Source organism: Cervus canadensis, chromosome X (genome assembly GCF_019320065.1).
Source record: "Cervus canadensis isolate Bull #8, Minnesota chromosome X, ASM1932006v1, whole genome shotgun sequence".
Classification (NCBI taxonomy): Eukaryota; Metazoa; Chordata; class Mammalia; order Artiodactyla; family Cervidae; genus Cervus; species Cervus canadensis.
In genome coordinates, this window is record NC_057419.1 from 94,640,214 (window position 1) to 94,663,580 (window position 23,367).

At 41.6% G+C, this 23,367-nt stretch overlaps 2 protein-coding genes across 4 annotated transcripts in view; both read right to left on the reverse strand.

Moving 5' to 3' along the window:
• CENPI (centromere protein I) overlaps positions 1 to 5,843 on the reverse strand; it is a 54,866-nt gene extending 49,023 nt beyond the window's left edge. For 2 of the 3 annotated variants that reach the window (XR_006267590.1, XM_043459038.1), the window contains exons 1-3: positions 5,780 to 5,843; positions 3,799 to 4,284; positions 2,796 to 2,921 (exon numbers count right to left, since the gene is read on the reverse strand). Coding sequence is in view for 2 of the 3 variants with exons in the window: in XM_043459038.1 (XP_043314973.1) it covers positions 2,796 to 2,921; positions 3,799 to 4,018 (346 nt within the window). In the remaining variant the exon portion in view is untranslated. The remainder of the gene's footprint in view (positions 1 to 2,795; positions 2,922 to 3,798; positions 4,285 to 5,779) is intronic. The other variant, XM_043459037.1, reaches the window with a different exon arrangement.
• Positions 5,844 to 7,273: 1,430 nt separating this feature from the next.
• On the reverse strand, positions 7,274 to 19,999 carry TMEM35A (transmembrane protein 35A). Its single transcript, XM_043459888.1, has 2 exons — positions 19,698 to 19,999; positions 7,274 to 9,107 (listed from the first exon to the last, which is right to left on the reverse strand). Exons 1-2 carry the CDS (start codon positions 19,815 to 19,817, stop codon positions 8,694 to 8,696), a joined length of 534 nt encoding a protein of 177 aa, XP_043315823.1. The 5' UTR covers positions 19,818 to 19,999; the 3' UTR covers positions 7,274 to 8,693.
• Between the last annotated feature and the right edge of the window lie 3,368 nt (positions 20,000 to 23,367).

Consider the following 23,367-nt stretch of genomic DNA (forward strand, 5'->3'; position numbering starts at 1 on the left):
TAACACTGTTCTCAACTTCTCCGAGAGTAGCATTCTCAGAAGCATACAGGTATTTAAACACTGTCTTACATGCACTATAGCATGGTGATCACATCCATTCACTAAGATAACACTGTTCATAACTTCACCCATAAGTAGCATTCTCAGAAACATCTTATACATGTCTTTTCTTTTCCTACAGGTGCAGATCTCTTGTTTTTTTTTCCTTAGTAAAAATTGTATATATTTAAGATGCACAACATGATGATATGATATAATCAGCCCTCCATATCCTCAAGTTCCACATCTGTGAATTCAACTAAACACAGAAAATGTTCCTAAAAAAATATTACAGAAAGTTCCAAAAAGCAAAGCTTGAATTGGGCCTACACAGGCAACTATTTACACTGCATTTACATTGTATTTACATTGTATTTACAACTATTTATATAGTTGTAACATGTAAACACTTGGCAGATACTGTATACCTATTATAGTAAAATGACTACTATAGTCAAGCTGATCAACATTTTATTTCCTTACATAGTTACCATTTTCTTCTCTGTGATAAGAGCACCTAAAATCTATTCTCTTGCAAATTTCCAATATTCTATACAATATTACTAACTTTAGTCATCATGTCCTCTGGATTTACTTATCCCACATAACTACAACAATGTGTCTCATCAATTTCTACCCCATCATTTTTGTTGAAAAAAGGAAGCAGTGATGGCAGGTAATGAATCATAAGAATAAAAAATTGTTTTCCACTCAGTGATTTCTTGTTTTTACCTCTCTTCTCCCCTATTCCCATCCCCCAACTCTTGTAAAGTTTACAACAGTCCGACCACTAATACTCTATACACATACCAAATTCAAGAGGAGAATTCTTTGTTGAATAGAGTCTATATTGACTCTATTCTTACTTCCCAGTGACTTTTTACTTACTAAACAGTACAAAGTCCCTTTGTACCTAATTACGACATTTCTAGTATACCTGCCCTTGAACATGCATTTCAACTTAGCAAAGGAGTTACATACAAAGATCCAATAGTGATGGGGGATATCATAGAAATAACTAAAAGGAGAAAAGCAATTAAGGAGGCTACATTTAATGTCTCCAAATTCCAGCTTAATAGAAAAATGAAATTAGACTAGAAAGCTAGAGATTATTTTTCAAATTGTTATATACAAGTTTCAAAGCCCGAGGCATGCATTTTTAAAAACACATGCATTTGCTACAAAGCCTAGCAAACACCACGAAAACCTAATCGCTCATTTCTGAGATATCATAAAAGAAAAGAGAAATTCCAAAGTAGAAAACATCTGTACATTCTATACATGTTTTAAGGGGAGAAGGAATAGATAGAATTGTTCTCGATGAACACTAATCAGTTAAATATGAATTCATGGATATTTGTTAGAAGCAAACAATCTGAAACCACTTATAAGAAGACCTATTTTATTAGGTCAAAGTTTAAAAAGTTAACTTTCTAGGAAAACAGACAGCACTAATCAGGTAAAAATAGAGAACTAAAATACCTGGAAGTCATATACTGAATTCAGCTAGTCATGCATTGTTTCTTTAAAATACACACACATACCCTTGCAAATGGCAACCCACTCCAGTATTCTTGCCTGGAGAATCCCATGGACAAAGGAGCCTGGCGGGCTATAGTCCATGGGGTCGCAAAGAGTCGGACACAACTGAGGGACTAACAAACACCCTTGCAAACATGATAGGGTATGCACAAAGGAACCCAATATGCAAAATGGTATAAGTATCCAATTGTGATAGTTGTCTTAAAGAAAAAAAGTAGAAAATCTGGTAGCAGTGTGGTGCACTATAAACACTAGAAGGGGAGTAAGGAGACCAGAGTTCCCCAGTTCTAGCTCTGAGATTAAGCAAGTCTCTTTAACCACTCTGGGCTTCAGTTCCCTCACATTTAAAATGAGAATGTTCAAGGGCTAAAATATTCTCTAAGTCTAAATTTGGATGAGGGTAGGTTAAAAGGTTCTCAAGTGAAAAGAATAATGGACAGATACTATTTCTTTCTAAGATTCCCCACCTCCACCCCCATACAAATGAACTTAGAACAGAAAAGGAAGCATTTGCTCAAAAGAAGAAACATCTTAACGGTTAAAGCCACAGACACTGGAATTGAGACAATATCAACATCGACTTGCTGTCACTGATAAGTGAACCTAAAGGCAATGAAGTATACCAGTGATCTCTTAATATGCCTTCCAGCAACACTACTTAAACTACTATCTACCCTTCCTAAGAGAAATACTAAAAATTGCTTCCATGCATTTGGTAACGAGAATTCATTTTAAAAATAAAAATGTAAAAAAAAATAAAAAATTAAAAAAATAAAAAAATAAAAATGTGATAACTAGCCATTTTCAGCATATGCACATAAGAAACTTTGCATTAAGGTAGTTTCAACATAGTGAGTGAAAGTGAAAGTCACTCAGTGGTGTCCGACTCTTTGCAACCCCATGGACTATATATATATAGTCCATGGAATTCTCCAGGCCAGAATACTGGAGTGGGTAGCCTTTCCCTCCTCCAGGGGATCTTCCCAACCCAGGGATCAAACCCAGGTCTCCTGCACTGCAGGCAGATTCTTTACCAGCTGAGCTACAAGCAAAGTTTGGACATAAGAAAGGTCCATTTGTATAATCTTAGATTAGTTTTATGAAAAGAATAGGAAAAATATACAGCTCTTTAACTGCATCTGATTCCAATCAACAATGTAATTCAAATTCTGAAAGGCAAAACTAATGCTGAAAAATTTATCCCTGTGACATACCAAATTTGCCACTGAGTGCCACACTTAATAGAATGTCGATTCCTTCTGGAGCTAACCCATTCTTCCACGCCACATTTTCCACAGTTTTCAAGTGTTTCTCTTTACTCTGTGAAGTTTTAATGGGACCTGAAAGAGGAACAATTGTAAACAGTGAGGACTTTAAAACTCTCTCACTCCTCAGCCTCAACAGTTACAATTAGACTACTTCTAAGGAACAGCTTTATGTAAAAAAAAAAAAAAAAGTCTTCCTAAAAACCCTTCAAAGCCCTTAAAACTCCAGAATATTTGACAGCAGGAAAACTGAGTCCTGCCCTGGTTTCTTTGCTCTAAACTAAAAGCACTGAACTTTAAACTAAGCTGTTTTCAGTAACTAAGACAGTGGTTCACAAGCTTTCTTGCACATCTGAATCACTTAGAGAGCTGTTGAAAAATTCCAATGCCCAAGTTGTGTCCCATACTAATAAAATCAGAAAATCTAAGAGTGGATGCCAGGTACCAGTGGTTTCTAAAGATTCTCGGGTAGGGGACTTCCCTGGTGGTCCAGTGGTTAAGAATCTGCTATGCAATGCAGGGGTCTCAGGTTTGATTTTCAGTCAGGAAGCTAAGATCCCACATGCTGCAGAACTACTGAGACCTCATGCCACAACTAGAGAGTCTGTGAAACGAAAGACCCCACATGACACAACAAAGATCCCGAGCACCTCCCATGACAAAACTGCATCCATGATGTGGTCAAATAAATCAATATTAAAAGAAAAAGATTCTGAGGTAATTTAATCCCAATGTGCAACAGTTTGAAAACCACTCTGCTGGGAACATTCTTTGTTGTTGTATCCCTAGTACCTAGCATACTGGTATGTAGTTAAGTGCTCAATAAATGTCCATTAAATAAACAAAAATCATGAATGAGCAAAAAAATATGCTTTCCTTTAAAAATCCTTACCAAAAGAGTCTAGAATTTTTTCACAGGAACAGGCCTTACACAAGGAAAACAATCTCTTACCTTTCTCAAAGTATCTCAACGCTATCTGCAGAGCGTCTTCTGCTTGATCATCAGCACCTTCATAATCTTCCACAGTATTGTTCTGTCCACGTTTTGAGATGCTCTTTGAGTCATTTAGGTCCTCTTTTACTCTCGAGGCTGAGAGTCTAGTCTGATAGCTACTACTACCCTGTGAAGTCCTCTTTCGTGCCCAAGAGTTAACTTTCTTTTGAGATGACATTACTGCACATGTTCTATATAGAAACAAGTATCAGGGTGTCACTAACCAGCCAAACAGTCCCTCCCTTTTTACTCCAAAGACAGGGACCACACCTATCTGTACTCCCCACATTTAGTACAGAGCACCTAGCATACAAGTACCCAATAAAAAATGACAGCAATCCAGGCAACAAAATATATAGGTTAACTTTCTCAAAAAGCCCTTTGACCTAAAGAGGAACAGAGAGAAACAGCTCTCCAAGGTAACATTCACCAGCTGAACTGGCCCTGTGGGAAGGGGGAAAAAGATGGTAACAGTACAGGGAACATAACAAATTCTCCTAAAATGGCTATATCACATAAGTAAGTCTAATACTAATTCATCTCATGAACTCAATGTTACTTTCTCCACTCCTATTTCTCTCCACTTTGCCTTGATTTTGCTTTTAATCTTTAATGCTGCCTGCCTTGTCAGTACTAAGTTTAAGACAAACTGGTTGCCAAACTAAGAATTCTCAGAACAGAAACATGGCTCGCTAATTCACTTATCAGTAAATAACTTCTAAGCATCATCTATATGCCAAGCACAGTTCTACTTATCAGGGATAAATAATAAAAGTCAAGGCCTCTGCTATAGCGAAACTTACGGGGGGTGGGATGGGGAGGCATATGAGAGTCAATAAATAAGTAAATAACTAATAGCGAACATAATATACAGTGGTGTGATAAAAAAGGGGGGTGAGGTGACAGTGACAAGCTACTGCGGAACAAGTGTTCAGAGAAAGCCTCTCTGATGTAACCTTTAAGCTAAATTCAAATGCCAGGAGGAACCAACTATGTTAGATCTGGTCAGAGAGTATTTCACGAAGAGGAAAGAGCAAGGCATACTAAGATCTTGAAGCAAGGTCTTTGTGTGTTAAAGAAACAGCAACACTACCAGTAAGAGGTGAGGATGAGTAGTGGCATGAAAGAGGTATAGAGAAGTGGGAGACAAAGTCAGAAAGGCAGACAGGGACTGCTATATTGGGGTTTGTCAACCAAAACAAGGAGTCTGGATTTTAAGTGTCATAGGCAACTAACTCTAAGGGGAAGGGAAGAGTGTCATAGAGGAAGTGATACCATATGATTTATGTTTTAAGATCATTTTAGCTGCAGCGCAGAGAATAGAATGTCAGGGGCCCAGGAGTGGAAACAGACAATTTAAAAAGTTTAGCAAAGGGCCAGAAGAGATGTGACTGTGGTCTGAACCTGGCCTAAAGCGTAAATAGTAAGAGAGACAGAAGATGATCGTATTCGTGAAATTCGTGGAAGGAGATTGATCAAGGCCATAACAAAAGAATTGGATGTAGGGAAAAAGAGAGAAAGCCAGAATGACTTCTAAGTTTGGGGCTGCAAATGGGAAAAACTAAAGGAATGGTCATAATGACACTCAACACCATCTCCCTAGAACAGATGAGGCCGGAGCAGGAAGGAGAGCAATATGTACGTCTAGACCATCAGGAGGTTCCAGGTTGCCAGTTGTTTCCTCGGGTCCTACGTAAGAAGGGCGGGCAACCAGCTTCTGGCCCCTTCTGATGGAACTGTCCCATCGCTCCCCAAGAACTCCCCTCTCACAGCCTGCCTCAACAGGGAGCAAACCTGGCCGCGACCACGGACCCACTGGGCAGATTCCTGGTCTGGGGGAAACCCGACACCTTGGAGGACTGCCTTGCTCAGAAGTCAGGAGATTGATTCTCTTCGGTACCTGGGCTCCCATTTTGCCGTGTGTTTAAAGATATCTCACCTCTTACACTCCGCGGTCCCAACTCCTCCCGGTTCCAAACACCACCTCTCGGATTCAAATAAATGGGCTCCACCCCGCGCATGCGCTTCCGCGGGGACGCGGGCGGCGGCAGGGCGGAGCCACGTACTCTGCTGAAGCTTGATTGGTTGAGTCACAGCTCACTGGCGCGAGGCGGTGCGCGCGCTGACGCTGACGCAAACTCAATTCCTCAGAGCCGCGCGCCCCACCCGCCCGGGCCAGGGGACGCGCAGCAAGTCGGCCGTTGCTGGTGAAATCAGCGGATTGGCTGACGTTCCCCTTGTTCTAATATTGTTCGCATTTGTCATTGTGCGTAAAACAAAACGATTAGTGTCTCGGTTCTTGAATTTAACAAGACCAATTATAGTGATCCTTTTGCTCAGGCTGATCCCAAATGTCGGGACTTTGTAGGAAAATGTGAAACTGCAAACTTGTCAATAAAGGCTGTTCTCCCATGCTGGTCAAGAGAGTTAAGTTCAAGAGCCTGAGACCTCTGAAGCTGTCTCTAGGAGGTAAGAGGAAAGGACAGCTGAATTTGCCTTCTTTTTACCGAGAATTGGCACGCATACCTTCGAGGGTTTGCTGGAAACGGTGTCTTGTATGTAGGTGGCCAATCAAAATGCAAAGATTCCTAACTTTGAGGAATCGATGGACTTTACAGACACTGGCTAAAACAGCAACAAGGGCTCAGTCTGAGACCTGAGATTAGTCCCTAGTTTAATCTTACTAGAGTGGGGAGTGACGAGAAAAGATAAAAATTTAGTGACTCTCACAGGTTTTTTTGAGGCCAAAACATAATCCATAAACTGTAGGCAAAACTGTGGGAGGACACTCTGCAATCTTAGGGAGAGACAAAGAATCAGATTATGCTGATGTATTTGGGAAAGACTACAGCAAAAATGTTTATTTGCCACATCTTAACATGGTTTTCAAAGTACTTTCAAGAACTCATGTTTAATCAGGCAGGAGAACTTCAAAATTCTTGAGACACATTTTCATAGTTTTAATTATTTCATAGACTCATGTGTAGATTGGAAAGAATTTTAAGCCTTCAATCACTTTGCTTTTGTAAATGAAATTGGGGCCCTGAGTGGTAAAATAATTTGCCTAATGTGACAAGTCTGTGGCACTGGAATTTGTCCCAGTTTGTGGGTACATATATAGTGAGACACACTGGCTCATCTTTCTTTATTCATCTGCAATTTTTTTTTGGTGAAATCATTCTTCAACCTTCCCTTGGCATCACCAAACCTGTGAATTGTACTGAGATCTTAATTTTGTGGCTTTCTGTTTCATGTGCTGACATCACAAAATTATGAGTGAACTTAAATGAGATTAGAAAGTTTGTAATCTCACTAGTATATTATTGTACTCCCCCTTGTCTTTATTTTCCTCCTACATCCACTCAAAAATAAAACAGCCTGAATCCCATGATATGACCCTTTCTTTCCAGACTTTCATTATTTGTCCAGACTATTTCCTCCAAACTTCAAAAATGTTTATTTTGAAAGAATGAGAGAAATAAGACAGAGAGGTATCAATTAACAAGAACAATGACACTGAAGAAAATACATTAATTCGTACTCCCCACACACAACACCCCCACCCCTTTCCCCATCCCTGGCACAATGATATTTAAACCATCAGAGCACATCTAACAAGGAGAAGCAGCAGTATATAATGAAGAAAGCAAATTTTCATACTGCTCAATCTGACTAACCCATATCAAATGTCCTCCCCCCAGCTAAACTCCACCCACTGAAAGAGGTGTAGTGGAGGATACAACCATGGGGGTAACTTGGATCTCTGCTTACATTAGCAAAGTTCAGTGAAAATTCAGAAAGAATAGTGAATCTGTTTGGCAGGAAAGACTGGATACAGCTCCTCTGTCAAATTTCAGATGATTAAAGAGAACAGCTAGAGTTGGAGATTCACAGACTTCTAACAGGACTAATCTTTGCTCCCTCAACCGCAACAGTGGAGCAGCTGCCAAATCCTGGTTAGCTGCTGAGAATAGTGGAAGTGAGGCAGCTTTTGGCTTAAGAAAATCCAAAACAGATGTCTGATAACAAGTTTATTGTTTCAGTTTCCAACTGTGAGTAAAGGAGCTTAGTAGGCTGGGCTCTGGCAAAGGCAAGGTGAAACTTCCAATTTTATCACTTGAAGAATTAGACTATCTACTGACTGCATATTTCCCTTATTTTAATTAAACTCAATATGGAGTATTTACAATTTAACCAACTTTTAAAGTAGAGGTTAATTCATTTTACATGTAACTCAGTGTCTCAAATTGAAGGAACTTTGTCCTAAAGTGGGAAGTTTAAGTTTTCAGCTTAATCTAGTGAGGGATCCCCCTATCCCATGGGAATACATAGTTTGTTTTATACCAAGAAGTAAGTGGGATTCTCTTTATAGGAGATTTATTTTATTCTGCCTTCACTAGAATCAGTCTATAAAGGAAAGGACACCTATGCAGGATTAGTTCAAGATCAGAGCCTTCTCCTTCGCACATGCGAGTGAACACACACATACACACACACACACACACACACACACGCACGCACACACAAAGTAACGTTTACTCACACATAATCTCACAGTCACATGCTTGCTGGAATCCATCTCACAAAAACACTTCAATAGTTAGCCATATACATGTACATGCAGCAAGATGTGAGAGTTGCCCCAGAGTGATTAAAGGTGGTGCACACACGTCTATGTGGGGAGGTCATTTTAGGGTATAGGTGTAGACAAGCCAATAGGACCATCAACTTGCAGGTTATATGTGTCCCTTTCCCCCAAGATAAATAAATCAAATGAAAAACACACACTGACATCTTCCTGGGTGTCATGGAGGCAACTGCCTGGAAGGTCCATTTTTTGCACTTCTGCTCTCCTACGACAATTTCATTTTGCCCTGAGGGGCCTTCTCATATAAGGACGGCTGCTCCTCGGTATTCCCCACAATGCTGTCACTCCCCGCATTCTCTGGCGGCGAGGATTTCTTCTCAGAAGACCGGTCTTCAGGCTTGCGGGCAATCAGCAGGCGGCAGGTGAGCAGGATTCCAAACACCAGGGCATGGGCGTAGCGTTTGAGAGGATCACCGACTAACTGGTGGAAGAAGAGGACCGCCAACACCAGCAAGAGGAGGAAAAAGTTGGCTACATCTTTGGGACGCCCAGGCACGAGAGTCATGACAATGCCACAGGCCACCTCAAGAGCACCAATGCTTTTGCGGAGGAGAATGGAATTGATCCCCATTTTCTTCAGCAGAGGGAGGGCTCGCACATAGCTCTTGTAAGCACGTTTCTAGAATGGAATACCATAAAGAAATTGATGCGTTAACCATTATTTTACCATTAGAATGAAGAGCACACAAGCATGGTCCTTCTTCCCCACCATTCCCTTTCCACACCAGTCAAGGGTGTCCTGTTCTTTGTTTACCATGTCACCTAAATAAAAATCTTGTAATAAAGGGAAAAAAGCAAGCAATCCTCTGAGATCCTTGTGATTTAATCCTTAGTAACACCATCAAAAGTAAGAGAATTTGACTTTATAGTTTAAAAACATTTTTTTTTCTGCCATACCGAGTACCAGCACTGGGGATTTGGGATCTTAGTTCCAGACCAGGGATCAAGCCCAGGCCCCCTGCAGTGGAAGCACCCTTGAAAAAAATTTTTTTCTGATTATAAATCATAAACAACATTAAGAATTTAAAAGAAAATTCATTGGGCCCATAAAAACTGGTACAGATAAGCCATATCTACATTTTCCAGTGCCTACTTTGTCCAAATGCAGATGCATATGAGCAAAAACAAAAATGAAACAAGACAATAAAGCCTCACTAATTTGGACTTCCTTAATTTGGAATTTTTGATAATTCAAAAAATATCTGAGTTGGAGCTTACATTTGTAGAATCTGTAAAATTTTTTTTTAAAAGTGTGCTAAGCAAATTGAAAAATTTAAATGTATGCAAATATTAGGCCCTTATATATCTTTAAGATACAGTAAGCCGAAAATCATTCTTATGGTCATCGACATAAATCCCTTGGCTTTTACAAGACACTGATTAATTTTAATTCAATAAACACTTGTTGAATACCTATTATGGATTATGTGATGGAGATATAGAGATGAATATGACAGGGTCAAAAAGCTGTCGTTCTAGTGGGGGGAAACATGCATAAAAACATTATGGAAGCAGCATGGTTAGTGGTATATAATAGAGTACTGTATAAGGTCTAATTGTAGCCCAAAGGCAGATATCATGGAACAAAGAAGGGAGGCACTGGTTATACTACAAAGTAATAGAATTTTACTGACCTTAGAGTAATAGCTAATAATATTTTTCACTATTCAGATGGACCCAATCCTCATTTTGTAGTAAATTGATGAGATTTTATCAAATCTGTTTTTTCCTGGTTTTGCCCACTACTTTTTTCATGAAGTATCCATTAATTCATTCAATATTTATTAAGTGCCTCCTTGTGCTAAGCATTGTACTTGGTACTCTGGATACAGATATCAATCATTCAAATCCTTGCCTTCCTAAAGTTTGCATTTACAGGAAGAAAAGTTATGGAAGTACATAAACACAATGTAGCATTATGGTAGTAGGTACAGTGGAGATGCACTGGAGTGGTCAAATTTCCCTAGATGGGGACTGAGAAAAGCTAGAATGGAATCTTAAAGAAGAGCAGGTGTTTGCAGGATCAATAAGGGAAGGGCAGTGCAGGCAGAGGAAGCTGGATGAGTAAAGGCCCTGAAGGACATAATAGACTGGTGCATTTCAAACACTGCCCCAGCTCAGCATAGGTTGGGGGAGGGAGAGATAAGGGGGAGACATGAGACAGAGACGACAGATATTTGTGGAGCTGGACTTTATCCAATAAGCCAAGAGAACAACATAATTTGCTTTTAAGGAAGAGCCCTCTGGAAGTAGCATCGAGGATGGATTGGGAGAGGTATGCCTGGAAGTAAGGAGATCAGGTGAGAGACCTGGACTAGAGTAATGACAATAAGGATAGAGGGAAGGGATGGAGTCAAGGATACTTTGAATGCAAAGTCAACAGGAATTGATGTTTTATCAGATGTGGCCACAGAGGGAAAGGGAGAAGTCAAGACTGCATATGGAAGAAGAGGGGGAAGAGGCAAGAAGGAATGAGGAACTCAGTTTGGAGTTTTTTAGTTGAAGTATCTCTAAGACATCTCTAAGTGGAGCTGTCTCATAGACAACTCAGTAATAGAGGTGTGGGGTAAAGATACAGAATTGATAGTCATCAGTATTCCCAGGTAGAATGTATACAGTGGGAAAATTTGTGTGACAGACATTTTAATAAGGGGAGGAAGGAGAGAATCCACAACACAGACAGAGGCAAGTGTGGTTAGAAAAGTAGGAGGCAACCCAGGAGAGATGGGGTCATAAGGGCCAAGAATTTTAAGAAGAGAATAGTCAAAAGCAGCAGATGCAAGACAAATATTATAAGAATCAGGGAGAAAGCCAACTTGACCTGTCGGGAGCATCTGGTGCTTAGAATAATGTTCACACACTCTAATTTGGAACAAATGTTAAGTCATTTCTCTAGTGAATGCACCTTTATTTTGTGGACTAATTATCATGGCATCACCGACTCGATGGACATGAGTTTGAATAAACTTTGGGAATTGGTGATGGACAGGGAGGCCTGGCGTGCTGCGATTCATGGGGTCGCAAAGAGTCAGACACGACCGAGTGACTGAACTGAACTGAATTATCATGAGTGGCACAAGATAATCCTTTATGAGTACTATTTTAAGATCCATGGTTTAGTTAAAAAAAAAAAAGCATGGGTTTGGATTCAAACAGGCTTGGCTTCAAATCCTATCTCTGTTACTTTCTAGTTGGGTGCCCCCTGGGCAAATTACTTGCCTCTCTGTGTCTCATTTTCCTGAGCAAGGCTGGGACTAAGATGAAATGAGTCAGGCTATGTCCCCTAAGTACAAAATTTAAGAAGGCACCAAAACATTCATTGATTAAAGTAAATAATATCCACACACACACACACAAATCACAACTTTAAACAGAGGCAGGATCCAATTTTGCACTTGTATGACCCTGCCTCACACCTCTTCCTAACCCTGGCCCTGTCAGGTCCTGTCTTAGTTGTCTTTATTTACCTTTATTCACCTCTGACTGGTTTGATCTCCTTGCTCACAGCACTCTCATTTTGGTGTATCCTCGAATCTTGAAGCTTCCAAATAATTTGGGTTCCTTGGTAGCTCAGACGGTAAAGAATCTGCCTGCAATGTAGGAGACCCAGGTTTGATCCCTGGGTCAGGAAGATCCCCTGGAGAAAGGAATGGCCACCCACTCCAGTATTCTTGCCTAGAGAATCCCATGGACAGAGGAGCCTGGCAAGCTACAGTCCATGCGGTCGCAAAGAGTTGGACTGGACTGAGCAACTTTCACTTCATTCACCTCTCGTCCTTACCCTGTTACTGAGCATATAAGAAAACTGAAAGTATCAGTCCTTCCTCCTCCTTCTCATTTTAGGTTAAATCAGGGATTTTCAGAGAGAAATTAGGAGAGGTTGACCAGTAGGACGAGTCAAACCCTGGGCTTAACTGAGCTGATGTGGATCAGAGTTGAGTCAAGGGATGGGGCATCTGGTGGTTTCCTCTCACTATTAGCCTAGATGCCACCTGCTCACTCTCTGTCCCTCTACACTCTGGTGATGGTAGCAGGGGGACATGAGGGAAAGAAATCTAGGCCCAAGAGTTTTTCTTATCACTCTGAAGGTAGGACTTTTTCTAATTAGCAACACAAAACTCCCCAAGAGGCAGATCCTAAATCCTAAGTGTAACCTTCTAACATAATAAACACAGGAAGCAGGATGAGTTTCTTACAATCAGTTCAGAGCAAAGATTTCTAGACTCTGACTGAGTGGCTTCTAGAAACATTCCTTTGTTCTGCCTAGGGCTAACCACCCATCATTGAAGAGTAGATTTTTATCTATACTACAGTAGAATCTGTAGGCCAAATTCCAGGTCTTTAAATCAAGTTCCTATGACCTCGGTGAACACTTTTCTCTCCATTTGTTATAACTCCATATTACTTTTTCAGTTTATCTAACCTCTGCAACTGAAACTGTGGATATTTATATACAGCAGTTGCCGCTTTCTTTCCTCCTTTTCTCAAGAGGAAACTGCATGTGGATAAGCCATTTCATCACATCTTTAGTTCAAAGCTGAGTAGGTACAGATAGCATCTCTTCTCCAGGACTGCAGACAGTGAATGTTTAACTTGTTAGAGATGGGACTCAGCTTGGAGAGGGTCTTGACAGTATAGGAAGCCTTTTATTCTTTCTCCTGTGGAGAAGGATAGAGACATCAAAAGTATCCTACTATTGCCAGTCCCCACAAGACTTGGGCCATGTCACCTCAATTCTAATAGAAGGGTCACATGTCTTAAGTCTATAGTAATTAGATCTCTGAAGACTTTAATTGTTGTGACAGTAAGAATAAAGAGTTAACTGAGTCACTCTCTCAAAAGGCTCTCACAGTTCACTTTGTTAGGTCTGTTTCTTTCTCACAGACTTTGTATAGGTCTGTTTCTTTTTCATTGCCATGACCCAGACCCTGTAACCATAGTTTCCTTATAGTAATAGGAGAGAGAAAGGTTTAGTCAACTTTTTCAAATACCTTTAATCAAAGATCATCATCCAGAAATATCCTTGGGCTAAGATTAGCCAAATTCCAATTCTAGTTTTGCCCCTAAATTGCTTGGAGAAAATTAGTTAAGTATTGTATTACCTCAGTTTTCTCCCTTTTGAAATTAAATGAGCATTTTGGAGATTTGGTCAAAGAATCATAACATCATATCATCAACCAAGGGCCACATACACATATTTTATCATTACTGGAGCACACAATTAGAAATCCATATATTAAAAAAAAAGAAATCCATATATTTGCAAGCCACGGTAATTAATGATAATAGCAATGACTCAAGCTGGTTCATTTGTATAGTATGAGATGGTATGATTCAGACATGAGTCAAACACATATGGAACCTTTCTTTAGTCATATCTTTTTTCTTTTTATCATTTAGTCTTCACAACACTCCAGGGTTCATGATCTCATATTAATTACATTAAACTTGAACAGCTTACAACTGTCTAATAATACTCATCTTCGATTACAGTTAATTAGCCATCCAAGCCAGCTAACAGGACAAAATGGGAAGAGAAGGCAAATGATTTGGTCCACTTTAGTTCACTTACACCAGTTAGGTAAATGAAAAAAAATAATTTGCCTACTATACTGTATAATTCCATTTATTTGTTGTTGTTCAGTTGCTCAGTCATGTTTGATTATTTGCAACCCCACAGACTTCAGCACGACAGGCTTCCCTGTCCTTCGCTATCTCCCAGAGTTTGCTCAAACTCATGTCCGTTGAATCGGTGATGCCATCCAACCATCTCATCCTCTGTTGTCCCCTTCTCCTCCTGCCTTCAATCCTTCCCAGCATCAGGGTCTTTTCCAATGAGTCAATTCTTTGCATGAGGCAGCCAAAGTAAAAACAGTAAAACTAACTTATATTGTTGGAAGTCGGGATTTATGCAGGGGGTGGGGGTAAGTACTAATGGGAAGAGGCCATGAGGGAAGTTTCTGGGATGCTGGTCATGTTCTATTTCTTGATCTAGGTTACACAGGATTCTTAAAATTCCTAGAGCTGTACAGTTAGGTGTACATTTCAGTATGTATGTTATACTTCAATATAATTTATAGGGGAAAACTATATGCAAGCAGAAGAGGGCACTGACAAAAATATATTTTGGCTAAAAACTTCAGTCTGGTTGCTATACTAGATCATAAAGGCTACATAAGTGCTGAAAAATTTACTGACTCAAGTATGATTTTCCTGAATCTCTGTAGGAAAAAAAAAGCCATATGTGAATCATAGATCATCTCTTAAATGCAATAAAAAGCCATCACATGCTTAATTTCCAAATATCATATGAGTAAAAGCACCTTTTAAGCAGTTCTACTTTCCACTATCACATACTGCTACTGCTAAGTCACTTCAGTCATATCCGACTCTGTGCGACCCCACCCCTGGGATTCTCCAGGCAAGAACACTGGAGTGGTTGCCATTTCCTTCTCCAATGCATAAAAGTGAAAAGTGAAAGTGAAGTCGCTCAGCCATGTCCGACTCTTCGTGACCCCATGGACTGCAGCCTACCAGGCTCCTCCATCCATGGGATTTTCCAGGCAAGAGTACTGGAGTGGGGTGCCATTGCCTTCTTCGACTATCATATAATGCCCACCTAAAAAGGAAGCTGCAAGCCTGACCCTACTAACCAGAGTGGATCTAAGGGGAGAAGGGTCTGATTTCCACTCTCAGTCACAAGTTGCTCTAAAACAAGCACAGCTGTTGGCCATTGGAGGCTACAAGTTCCCTGGCATAAATTCCAATGTAGTTTAGCTTAGGCTAGCTAGCTGTGTAAACTAAGGAAAGACACTTCACATCTCAGGGTCAGTCGCCTCTCTGAGGGAATAAATGTATTGTACCACCTCAAAGAACAGTCTAAGCATTGGTAAATTACTATCTTATTATGTAGTTGGAATAAAATTAATAGTGTGATTGGAAGCATAAAAGATCACCTGTGGACATTAAATAAAACCCTGGGGAAATACTGGAGGGCATTTAACTACAAATAAGCAAATCATTCAAATCAACAACAAACCTTCCCTATGAGGGGCTGCAAAAAAGCGCAAAGACTTGCCCTGTCTTCTTCAGGGTCAAAAATCCTTTGGCTTCAATGTGACAGGATTTTTGGTGTTTTTTTACTGTTCCATTTGTGGCCCTTTGTGCGTGCAGGATAGAACCACTGCTAGTGAACCTCTGCTACAAAGAGCTGAATACCAAATAGAGAGCACGTCAACCATTCATATGTTAAACTGCCTAGCAGCATTTGTGTACTGTCTCCCAATTCCAAATGAATTAATGAAGGCACTTAGTCAAGAGAGTGGTCAGTCGTGTTGCATTCACGTGGGATTTAGAGTACTCTATAGTGACACTTGCTAAATTGGGAGGAGGTATGGAGTGACACATACCAAACGGGCTATTCAAGAGAGGCATCCAGAAATTCTGCACAAGATCCACTATGCATTACCCAGCAGCAAGTGTAGGGTTTTCTCTATTAGCTGATTGCATAGAAGTCCATTCACCAACGCATGTAAAAATAGCAACCTGCTCTTTTAAATGCCTGATTTCAATCCCTTAAACTGGTCCTTCAAATTAGTCAGGAAATCACTGCATAACATAGTGTCAATTATATCATCACCTGAACCCAGAGCATTTCTTGAACACCTACCATATTCATATACTGTACTAGATTCTTCCATATGCAACCTCAGTTAATATTTACAACAACCTCCTGTGGTAGGTATTATCCTCATTTTATAGATGAGGAATCTGAGGCAGACACTTCAAAAGTGTCAGGTCTTGAACCCAAACCAATATGACTCAAGGTCTGTACTCTTTCCACTAACATTTCCTGGCTTCCCCAGTAGAGACAGGAAAGAAGTTCATATTCATTTGTCTGTCTATTTTTTAGCAGTGATTCTCCATGGAAGAGATAACACCTAAACATAACACTAATGGCTTTAGAACAACAACAACAAAAATAGTTGACAGAAGAACAAAAAAAATCCAAATTTAAAAAAATTGGTTTCCAAGTAAAACGAAACCCCAAAATATGGGATTGGGACAGTTGGACTGGTACCAAAAAAGGAGAAAGTATGTGCCACATATTTTCAAGAATCGGTTGTAAATTCTGATATCCAAAAAAGCAGTTGTAACCATTAATGATTTCTCTACTGGGAATGTTGAGTCACAGGTTTGGTTTCTAACCTCTGCTCAAGCAGCAGCTTAGCCTAGCATCTTGGATAAGTCATTAAACTTGCTCTGTTTTGGTTTATCCATCAATAAAATAATTTATCCATCAATAAAATTTAAAATAAATAAATAAATAAAATAACTTTGAAAAATGAATCTACCTCACTGAGATGTTTTAAAGAACAATCATAAACAATAAGAACAACAACACCTTGAGATTTTATATAAAAAGCCACTGCAGTCAATACATGACTAACTCCATCAATGCAGAGGAATCACTCCTCAATGGAAAACAGAAAATCCCAGATCATCATCCCAGCTGATCTCTGGTTGGAGTCCTGAGGGGCTGTAACCTGCTTCTAAGAGGCAAGAAATGACTTTTGAACTGCATCATCAAGAGCCAACCAGAGAAATCTGAAGGCTGGTGACCAGGCAAGACAATGCTACAATGACTCATTCATTCACCCAGCCATTCAACGAATATAAACTGAGCACCTTCTTTCTACCAGAACTGAATTGTCCCCACTTCCTATGGGTTCAACAATAAAGCTGGGCTGGCCCAGGCACAATGCAGTGGGCCCTCTGCCAGAAAGCCATCTCTAGCCTGGGGCCTAATACTCATTGCAGGAGAGAACTCTGGACAAGGGCAGTCTGAAAATTCTCCTCAAGCTTCATAGTACTGTGACGTTTACCTCCCAGCTATAGTTCTTCCATTTCCTCCAGATGCCCTTAAGCACAGAATTGTGCACACATGCACGCGTGCACACACACACACACACACAGGCTTCCCAGGTAGCTCAGCTGGTAAAGAATCCGCCTGCAATGCAGGAGACCTGGGTTCAATCCCTGGATTGGGAAGATCCCCTGGAGGAGGGCATGGCAACCCACTCCATTATTCTTGCCCGGAGAATCCCCATGGACAGAGGAGCCTGGCGGGCTGCAGTCCATGGGGTTGCAAAGAGTCAGACACACACACACACACACACACACTCACAGTCATTCTGTACTGCTGTATTAGATTACACCTATTTAAATATCTTCCTTTGTATGATATAGAATCTTCATATATTCTTCTGCCTTTCACTAGACTGTAACAGACAGCTCCACTCCCTGGGAAGAAACCTACTGTAAACCCATTTGTGGCTGATCCTCCTCGTGAACGCCTGCCAAGCTGATCAGAAGCTTCCCGGTGACTCCATCTTAGTTGGATTGCCTGCAGAACCTAACACTGTACTTAGGGTGCAGCTTGGATGGCCTCTAAAGCAGCTGAACAGGGTCTAGGGAGACAGGGAGTATACTGAGGAAGGGTATTATGTCCCTACAGAAAGGGAAAGCTTAAATACACGCACATACACAAACATATAAATGTATGTATATATGAAAAGGAAAGAAAATCAAGAGCATATGCATTTATTTATAACCTAATGCCAAACTACTACTGCCAAGATAAAAATACAGTGGCAATTCCCCTCCACCCTTTCCCTCTGCCTTTGGTGGCTTCTGCTACCTCACCTCCTTTCTCCTCCCCTCCTCTCCCCAATGCAGGCTGTCTTGGATACTCATTTTGACCTGATTTCATTTCCATCTGGTCAAATGTTGTGGGAGGAGGGAAAGTAGGAAGGAGAAACACATTAGGATTTGCCACTGGGGCTAGTCCTTGGCCCTTGAGTGTCAGCCGCCCTCCCTGACCCCAAGGTGATCCTGTGATGAGAGAGACATGGGAAACACCAGCTTAAACCCTGAGACTGAAGCCAGAGCTTCTTGCAAACATTTCCGAGTAGCCTTGATTTGCCAGACTCCATCCATTTGCAGCTCATGGATGAGGGACTCTGGAAGGCTCCGCAGTGAGCTCCAGGAGAGCTATTTATTCCTGTCAACTGTCAGCGTGTGGGGCTATTCCTCCTTGCCTTAGCCCTAATGGGGAGTCCCTCTTGCCTCTTCTCTCCTCCTTTTCCTCCCCTAAGCTCCTTTCCTTCTTGACCTTGAGAGCCCAGTAATGGGTTCCCTCCCAGGACTGGCAGTCTGGCAGAAGCAGTGAGAAGCAGATTCTCTTCAGCTGGGGTGGGGTAATGAAGAGGCAGAGTGACTGGGGGAGAAGCGAGCAAGCAAGAAAGTGCTGGAAACATCCCCTGTCATCTCCTCCGTACTACACAGCCTGGGAACAAGTCCTCTTCACGCCCAGCTAGGGAGTGCAGCCCAGCCCCCAGGTTGCAGAGGAGACGTTTTGGCCAGTCACCTCCAGGTGATTTGAACTCTGCAGAGGGGAAACCCTGCAAAGGGCCTGGCCTTCAGCATCCGCAGGAGCCAAGATGGGGATTATGGACTATTTTGCGGGAGGGAAAAAGCAGACTTTGCAGATTAGCCCAGAAACAACACAAAATAAAACAAAACATCCAGCTTTCCCTTGAGAGAAGAAGCAGGGTTTCAGTGACCTTTATTTGGGCCAAGTCTGCTTTTGTCTCGAGGATATAGACACACGCCCAGGTGGCTAGGGGAACACCATCCGCTCCCCATCTGGGATGAGGGATACCATCTTTGCCCCTAAAAATTGCTTGTTTTAGTAGCCCATTCGCCCTCAGCTCTTTCCTCCTTCCCTTTTGTTCTTCCCCAAGATAAATAAACTCTCCAGCTTGCTAAACTCTTAGCTCCAAGGGAAGCAATCAGACTTGTAGGCTGGTTGCCTGGACTTTGGGTGTGCTGGAAGGAGGAAAGGGCTCCTGCCGGTGACAGGCAGGTCTCAGCCCTTGGGTTTGCTTGGGGGTGGAGGGTTTATTTGGGCAACCCCTCCCCCAACCGGCATTCAGTGGCTCCCGAACAGTTGTTCCCGGCTAGCCCACAATGATCTCGCTCTCATCCAGCTGCTCCTTCCCAGCTGCAAAGTTGTTGGGGAGAAGGGAGGGTCCGGGGTGGGGGTAGGGGTGAAAAGGCTGGGACCTTGGACCAGGGAGGAAAGAAGGGGAGAGGTACTCTCCATCTCTTTGGAAGGCGCTCCTCATCACCCGTTTGCTTCACTTACCATCTCACTGTAGGCATCCTTGCTGAGCCTGGGGGTCAACTTGATAGTCCCCATGAAAACAAAGAAGAGTCCCAGGGCCACTGAGAGGGCCACGACGGTTACGGTTCTAGGGGATGCCATGGGGTCACCAAGGCAGGTCCGGACTAATCGTTCTGCTTTGCGCACCCTCTGGTCTAAGGCGCAGGCACTTAGCGCAGAGGGAGCTAGAGGGACACTGCGGAGGCAGCAGGCAGCTAGAATGACAAAGGGAGAGGAGGGAGCTCGAGGGAAAAATTGAGAGATCGAGATTCAGCCTCTCTCACTACCACAATCGCTGGGTCCTAATGCCCTACGCTTGCTCCTCACTGGCCGGAAAGCACAGTCTCGAAATTAAACGAAGTCCCAAACTGAGGTAGAAACTTCAAGTCTTAAATGGGGAAATAGGTAGGTTATGTTGCGAATTCAGTCCCCGAGCTGCCTCTGAAATGAGGAATGAAGGAAGATTATTCTATCACTTCCCCCCAGGAGCGCTTTCCATCTCTCTAGTTCTTTAATTATTCACACTCCCTTTTCAGCCTCTCTCCTCTCCCTTTTTCCTTTCTCTCCTTCTCTCCCCCTTTCCTTTCCCTCACCAAAACCTGAGTCCTTGGAGTTGCTAGTTTCTGCAGTTGGTAACACTCGAGAATGAATCTGCAAAGTTCTCAGGCTTGATTGTTGCCAAAGAAAGCTTTATCTTCCTCTTCCTCCAAGTTTTTTCATGGCTCCTATTGCTCAGTGGTTAATTTCAGAGTTTTAAATTTGACATTTAAGGCCCTCCACATTTGGACCTCTGCCTCTCTTTGGAGGTTTGTGTGTGTTCAGTCTTGTCCAATTCTTTGTAACCCCATGGACTGTAGCCCACCAGGCTTCTCTGTCCATGGAATTTCCCAGGCAAGAAAACTGGAGTGGGTTGCCATTCCCTTCTCCAGGGGATCTTCCCGACCCAGGGATCAAACCCCCGTCTCCTGCTTGACAGACAGATACTTTACCAATGAGCCACCTGGGAAGCCCCTTTGGAGGTTTATCTTCCAATAACCCCCGCTGCCACTCCGTCTCCTTCCTACTCATGGTCCCATCCAACCTGAGATGTCCTGCCTCCCCTACATTCGCTTTCCCTGCTCCGACACTCTTCATTAGCAATCAGCCTTTTCTTCAATGTCACCTCCTCCATAAAGACTTCCCTGATGCACTCCCAGCTGGATATGATCTCTCCCTCTGACTTCCTGTTCTAGTAACCAATATTTATTGGTTGTTAACTAAGTGCTAGACACTGCCCTTGACTTGTATTAACTAATTTCATCTTAACAACATCATTGAGCTAGATATGAGTTCCCATTTTATGGATGGGACATTGAGGCACAGGGAAGTTAATTAAGTAACTTGCCCTAGAGTATATGCTAATAAGTGGAGAGACAGAATTCAAACCTGGGCAGTCATTTTCAGAGCCCAGGTTCTCAACCATTCATCTACTGCCTCTCTATATAATATTTTGCATCATAAATATGGCACTTACCTGGTACTGCTGAACATTGTAATTACACACACAGATGCAATTTTTTGAGAGGCAGTGTTCATTAAGAGAGAGAGAACAGTCTGGAGTCAGACCCAGAAGGTCCAGGGTTTCAATCCCAGCTCTACCACTAACTGTAAACTTGGATAAGTCACTTATCTGAGCCTCCATTTCCACATTTATAAAATGTGAATGAAAATTCTACCTCAAAAGTTTGTTGTAAGAATTTTATGTTCATAAATTGCTTAGCACAGTGTTTAACACAACAAGAGCTCAATGGATGTGGTTCTATTCTTGCTTGTTCTGCTTTCCTAATCCACACCACAACTAGCTATGATTGTAAGCATTTAGATGGTAGGAGTAGGACTTACCTGGTGGTCCAGCGGTTAAGAATCCTCCTGCTACCCAAAGCAATCTATAGATTCAATGCAATCCCTATCAAGCTACCATCGGTATTTTTCACAGAACTAGAACAAATAATTTCACAATTTGTATGGAAATACAAAAAACCTCGAATAGCCAAAGTAATCTTGAGAAAGAAGAATGGAACTGGAGGAATCAACCTGCCTGACTTCAGACTATACTACAAAGCCACAGTCATTAAGACAGTATGGTACTGGCACAAAGACAGAAATATAGATCAATGGAACAGAATAGAAAGCCCAGAGATAAATCCATGAACTTATGGACACCTTATCTTTGACAAAGGAGGCAAGGATATACAATAGAAAAAAGACAACCTCTTTAACAAGTGGTGCTGGGAAAACTGGTCAACCACTTGTAAAAGAATGAAACTAGAACACTTTCTAACACCATACACAAAAATAAACTCAAAATGGATTAAAGATCTAAATGTAAGACCAGAAACTATAAAACTCCTAGAGGAGAACATAGGCAAAACACTCTCCGACATAAATCACAGCAAGATCCTCTATGACCCACCTCCCAGAATATTGGAAATAAAAGCAAAACTAAACAAATGGGACCTAATGAAACTTAAAAGCTTTTGCACTACAAAGGAAACTATAAGTAAGGTGAAAAGACAGCCCTCAGATTGGGAGAAAATAATAGCAAATGAAGAAACAGACAAAGGATTAATCTCAAAAATATACAAGCAACTCCTGCAGCTCAATTCCAGAAAAATAAATGACCCAATCAAAAAATGGGCCAAGAACTAAACAGACATTTCTCCAAAGAAGACATACAGATGGCTAACAAACACATGAAAAGATGCTCAACATCACTCATTATCAGAGAAATGCAAATCAAAACCACAATGAGGTACCATTACACGCAGTCAGGATGGCTGCTATCCAAAAGTCTACAAGCAATAAATGCTGGAGAGGGTGTGGAGAAAAGGGAACCCTCTTACACTGTTGGTGGGAATGCAAACTAGTACAGCCACTATGGAGAACAGTGTGGAGATTTCTTAAAAAAACTGGAAATAGAACTGCCATATGACCAGCAATCCCACTTCTGGGCATACACACTGAGGAAACCAGATCTGAAAGAGACATGTGCACCCCAATGTTCATCGCAGCACTGTTTATAATAGCCAGGACATGGAAGCAACCTAGATGCCCATCAGCAGACGAATGGATAAGGAAGCGGTGGTACATATACACCATGGAATATTACTCAGCCGTTAAAAAGAAGTCATTTGAACCAGTTCTAATGAGATGGATGAAACTGGAGCCCATTATACAGAGTGAAGTAAGCCAGAAAGATAAAGAACATTACAGCATACTAACACATATATATGGAATTTAGAAAGATGGTAACAACAACCCTATATGAAAAACAGAAAAAGAGACACAGAAGTACAGAACAGACTTTTGAACTCTGTGGGAGAAGGTGAGGGTGGGATGTTGCAAAAGAACAGCATGTATATTATCTATGGTGAAACAGGTCACCAGCCCAGGTGGGATGCATGAGACAAGTGCTCGGGCCTGGTGCACTGGGAAGCCCCAGAGGAATCGGGTGGAGAGGGAGGTGGGAGGGGGGATCGGGATGGGGAAATACGTGTAAATCTATTGCTGATTCATATCAATGTATGATAAAACCCACTGAAAAAATAAATTAATTAATTAATTAAAAAAAAAAAAAGAATCCTCCTGCTAATGCAGGGGACACAGGTTCTAT

Excerpts from the sequence above, each read along its gene's own strand:
- TMEM35A (XM_043459888.1), bottom strand. The coding sequence starts at position 19,817 with ATGGCATCCCCTAGAACCGTAACCGTCGTGGCCCTCTCAGTGGCCCTG. Across the intron at positions 9,108-19,697 it reads AGGATGCCTACAGTGAGATG|AAACGTGCTTACAAGAGCTA; the intron begins GTAAGTGAAGCA and ends ATTCCATTCTAG.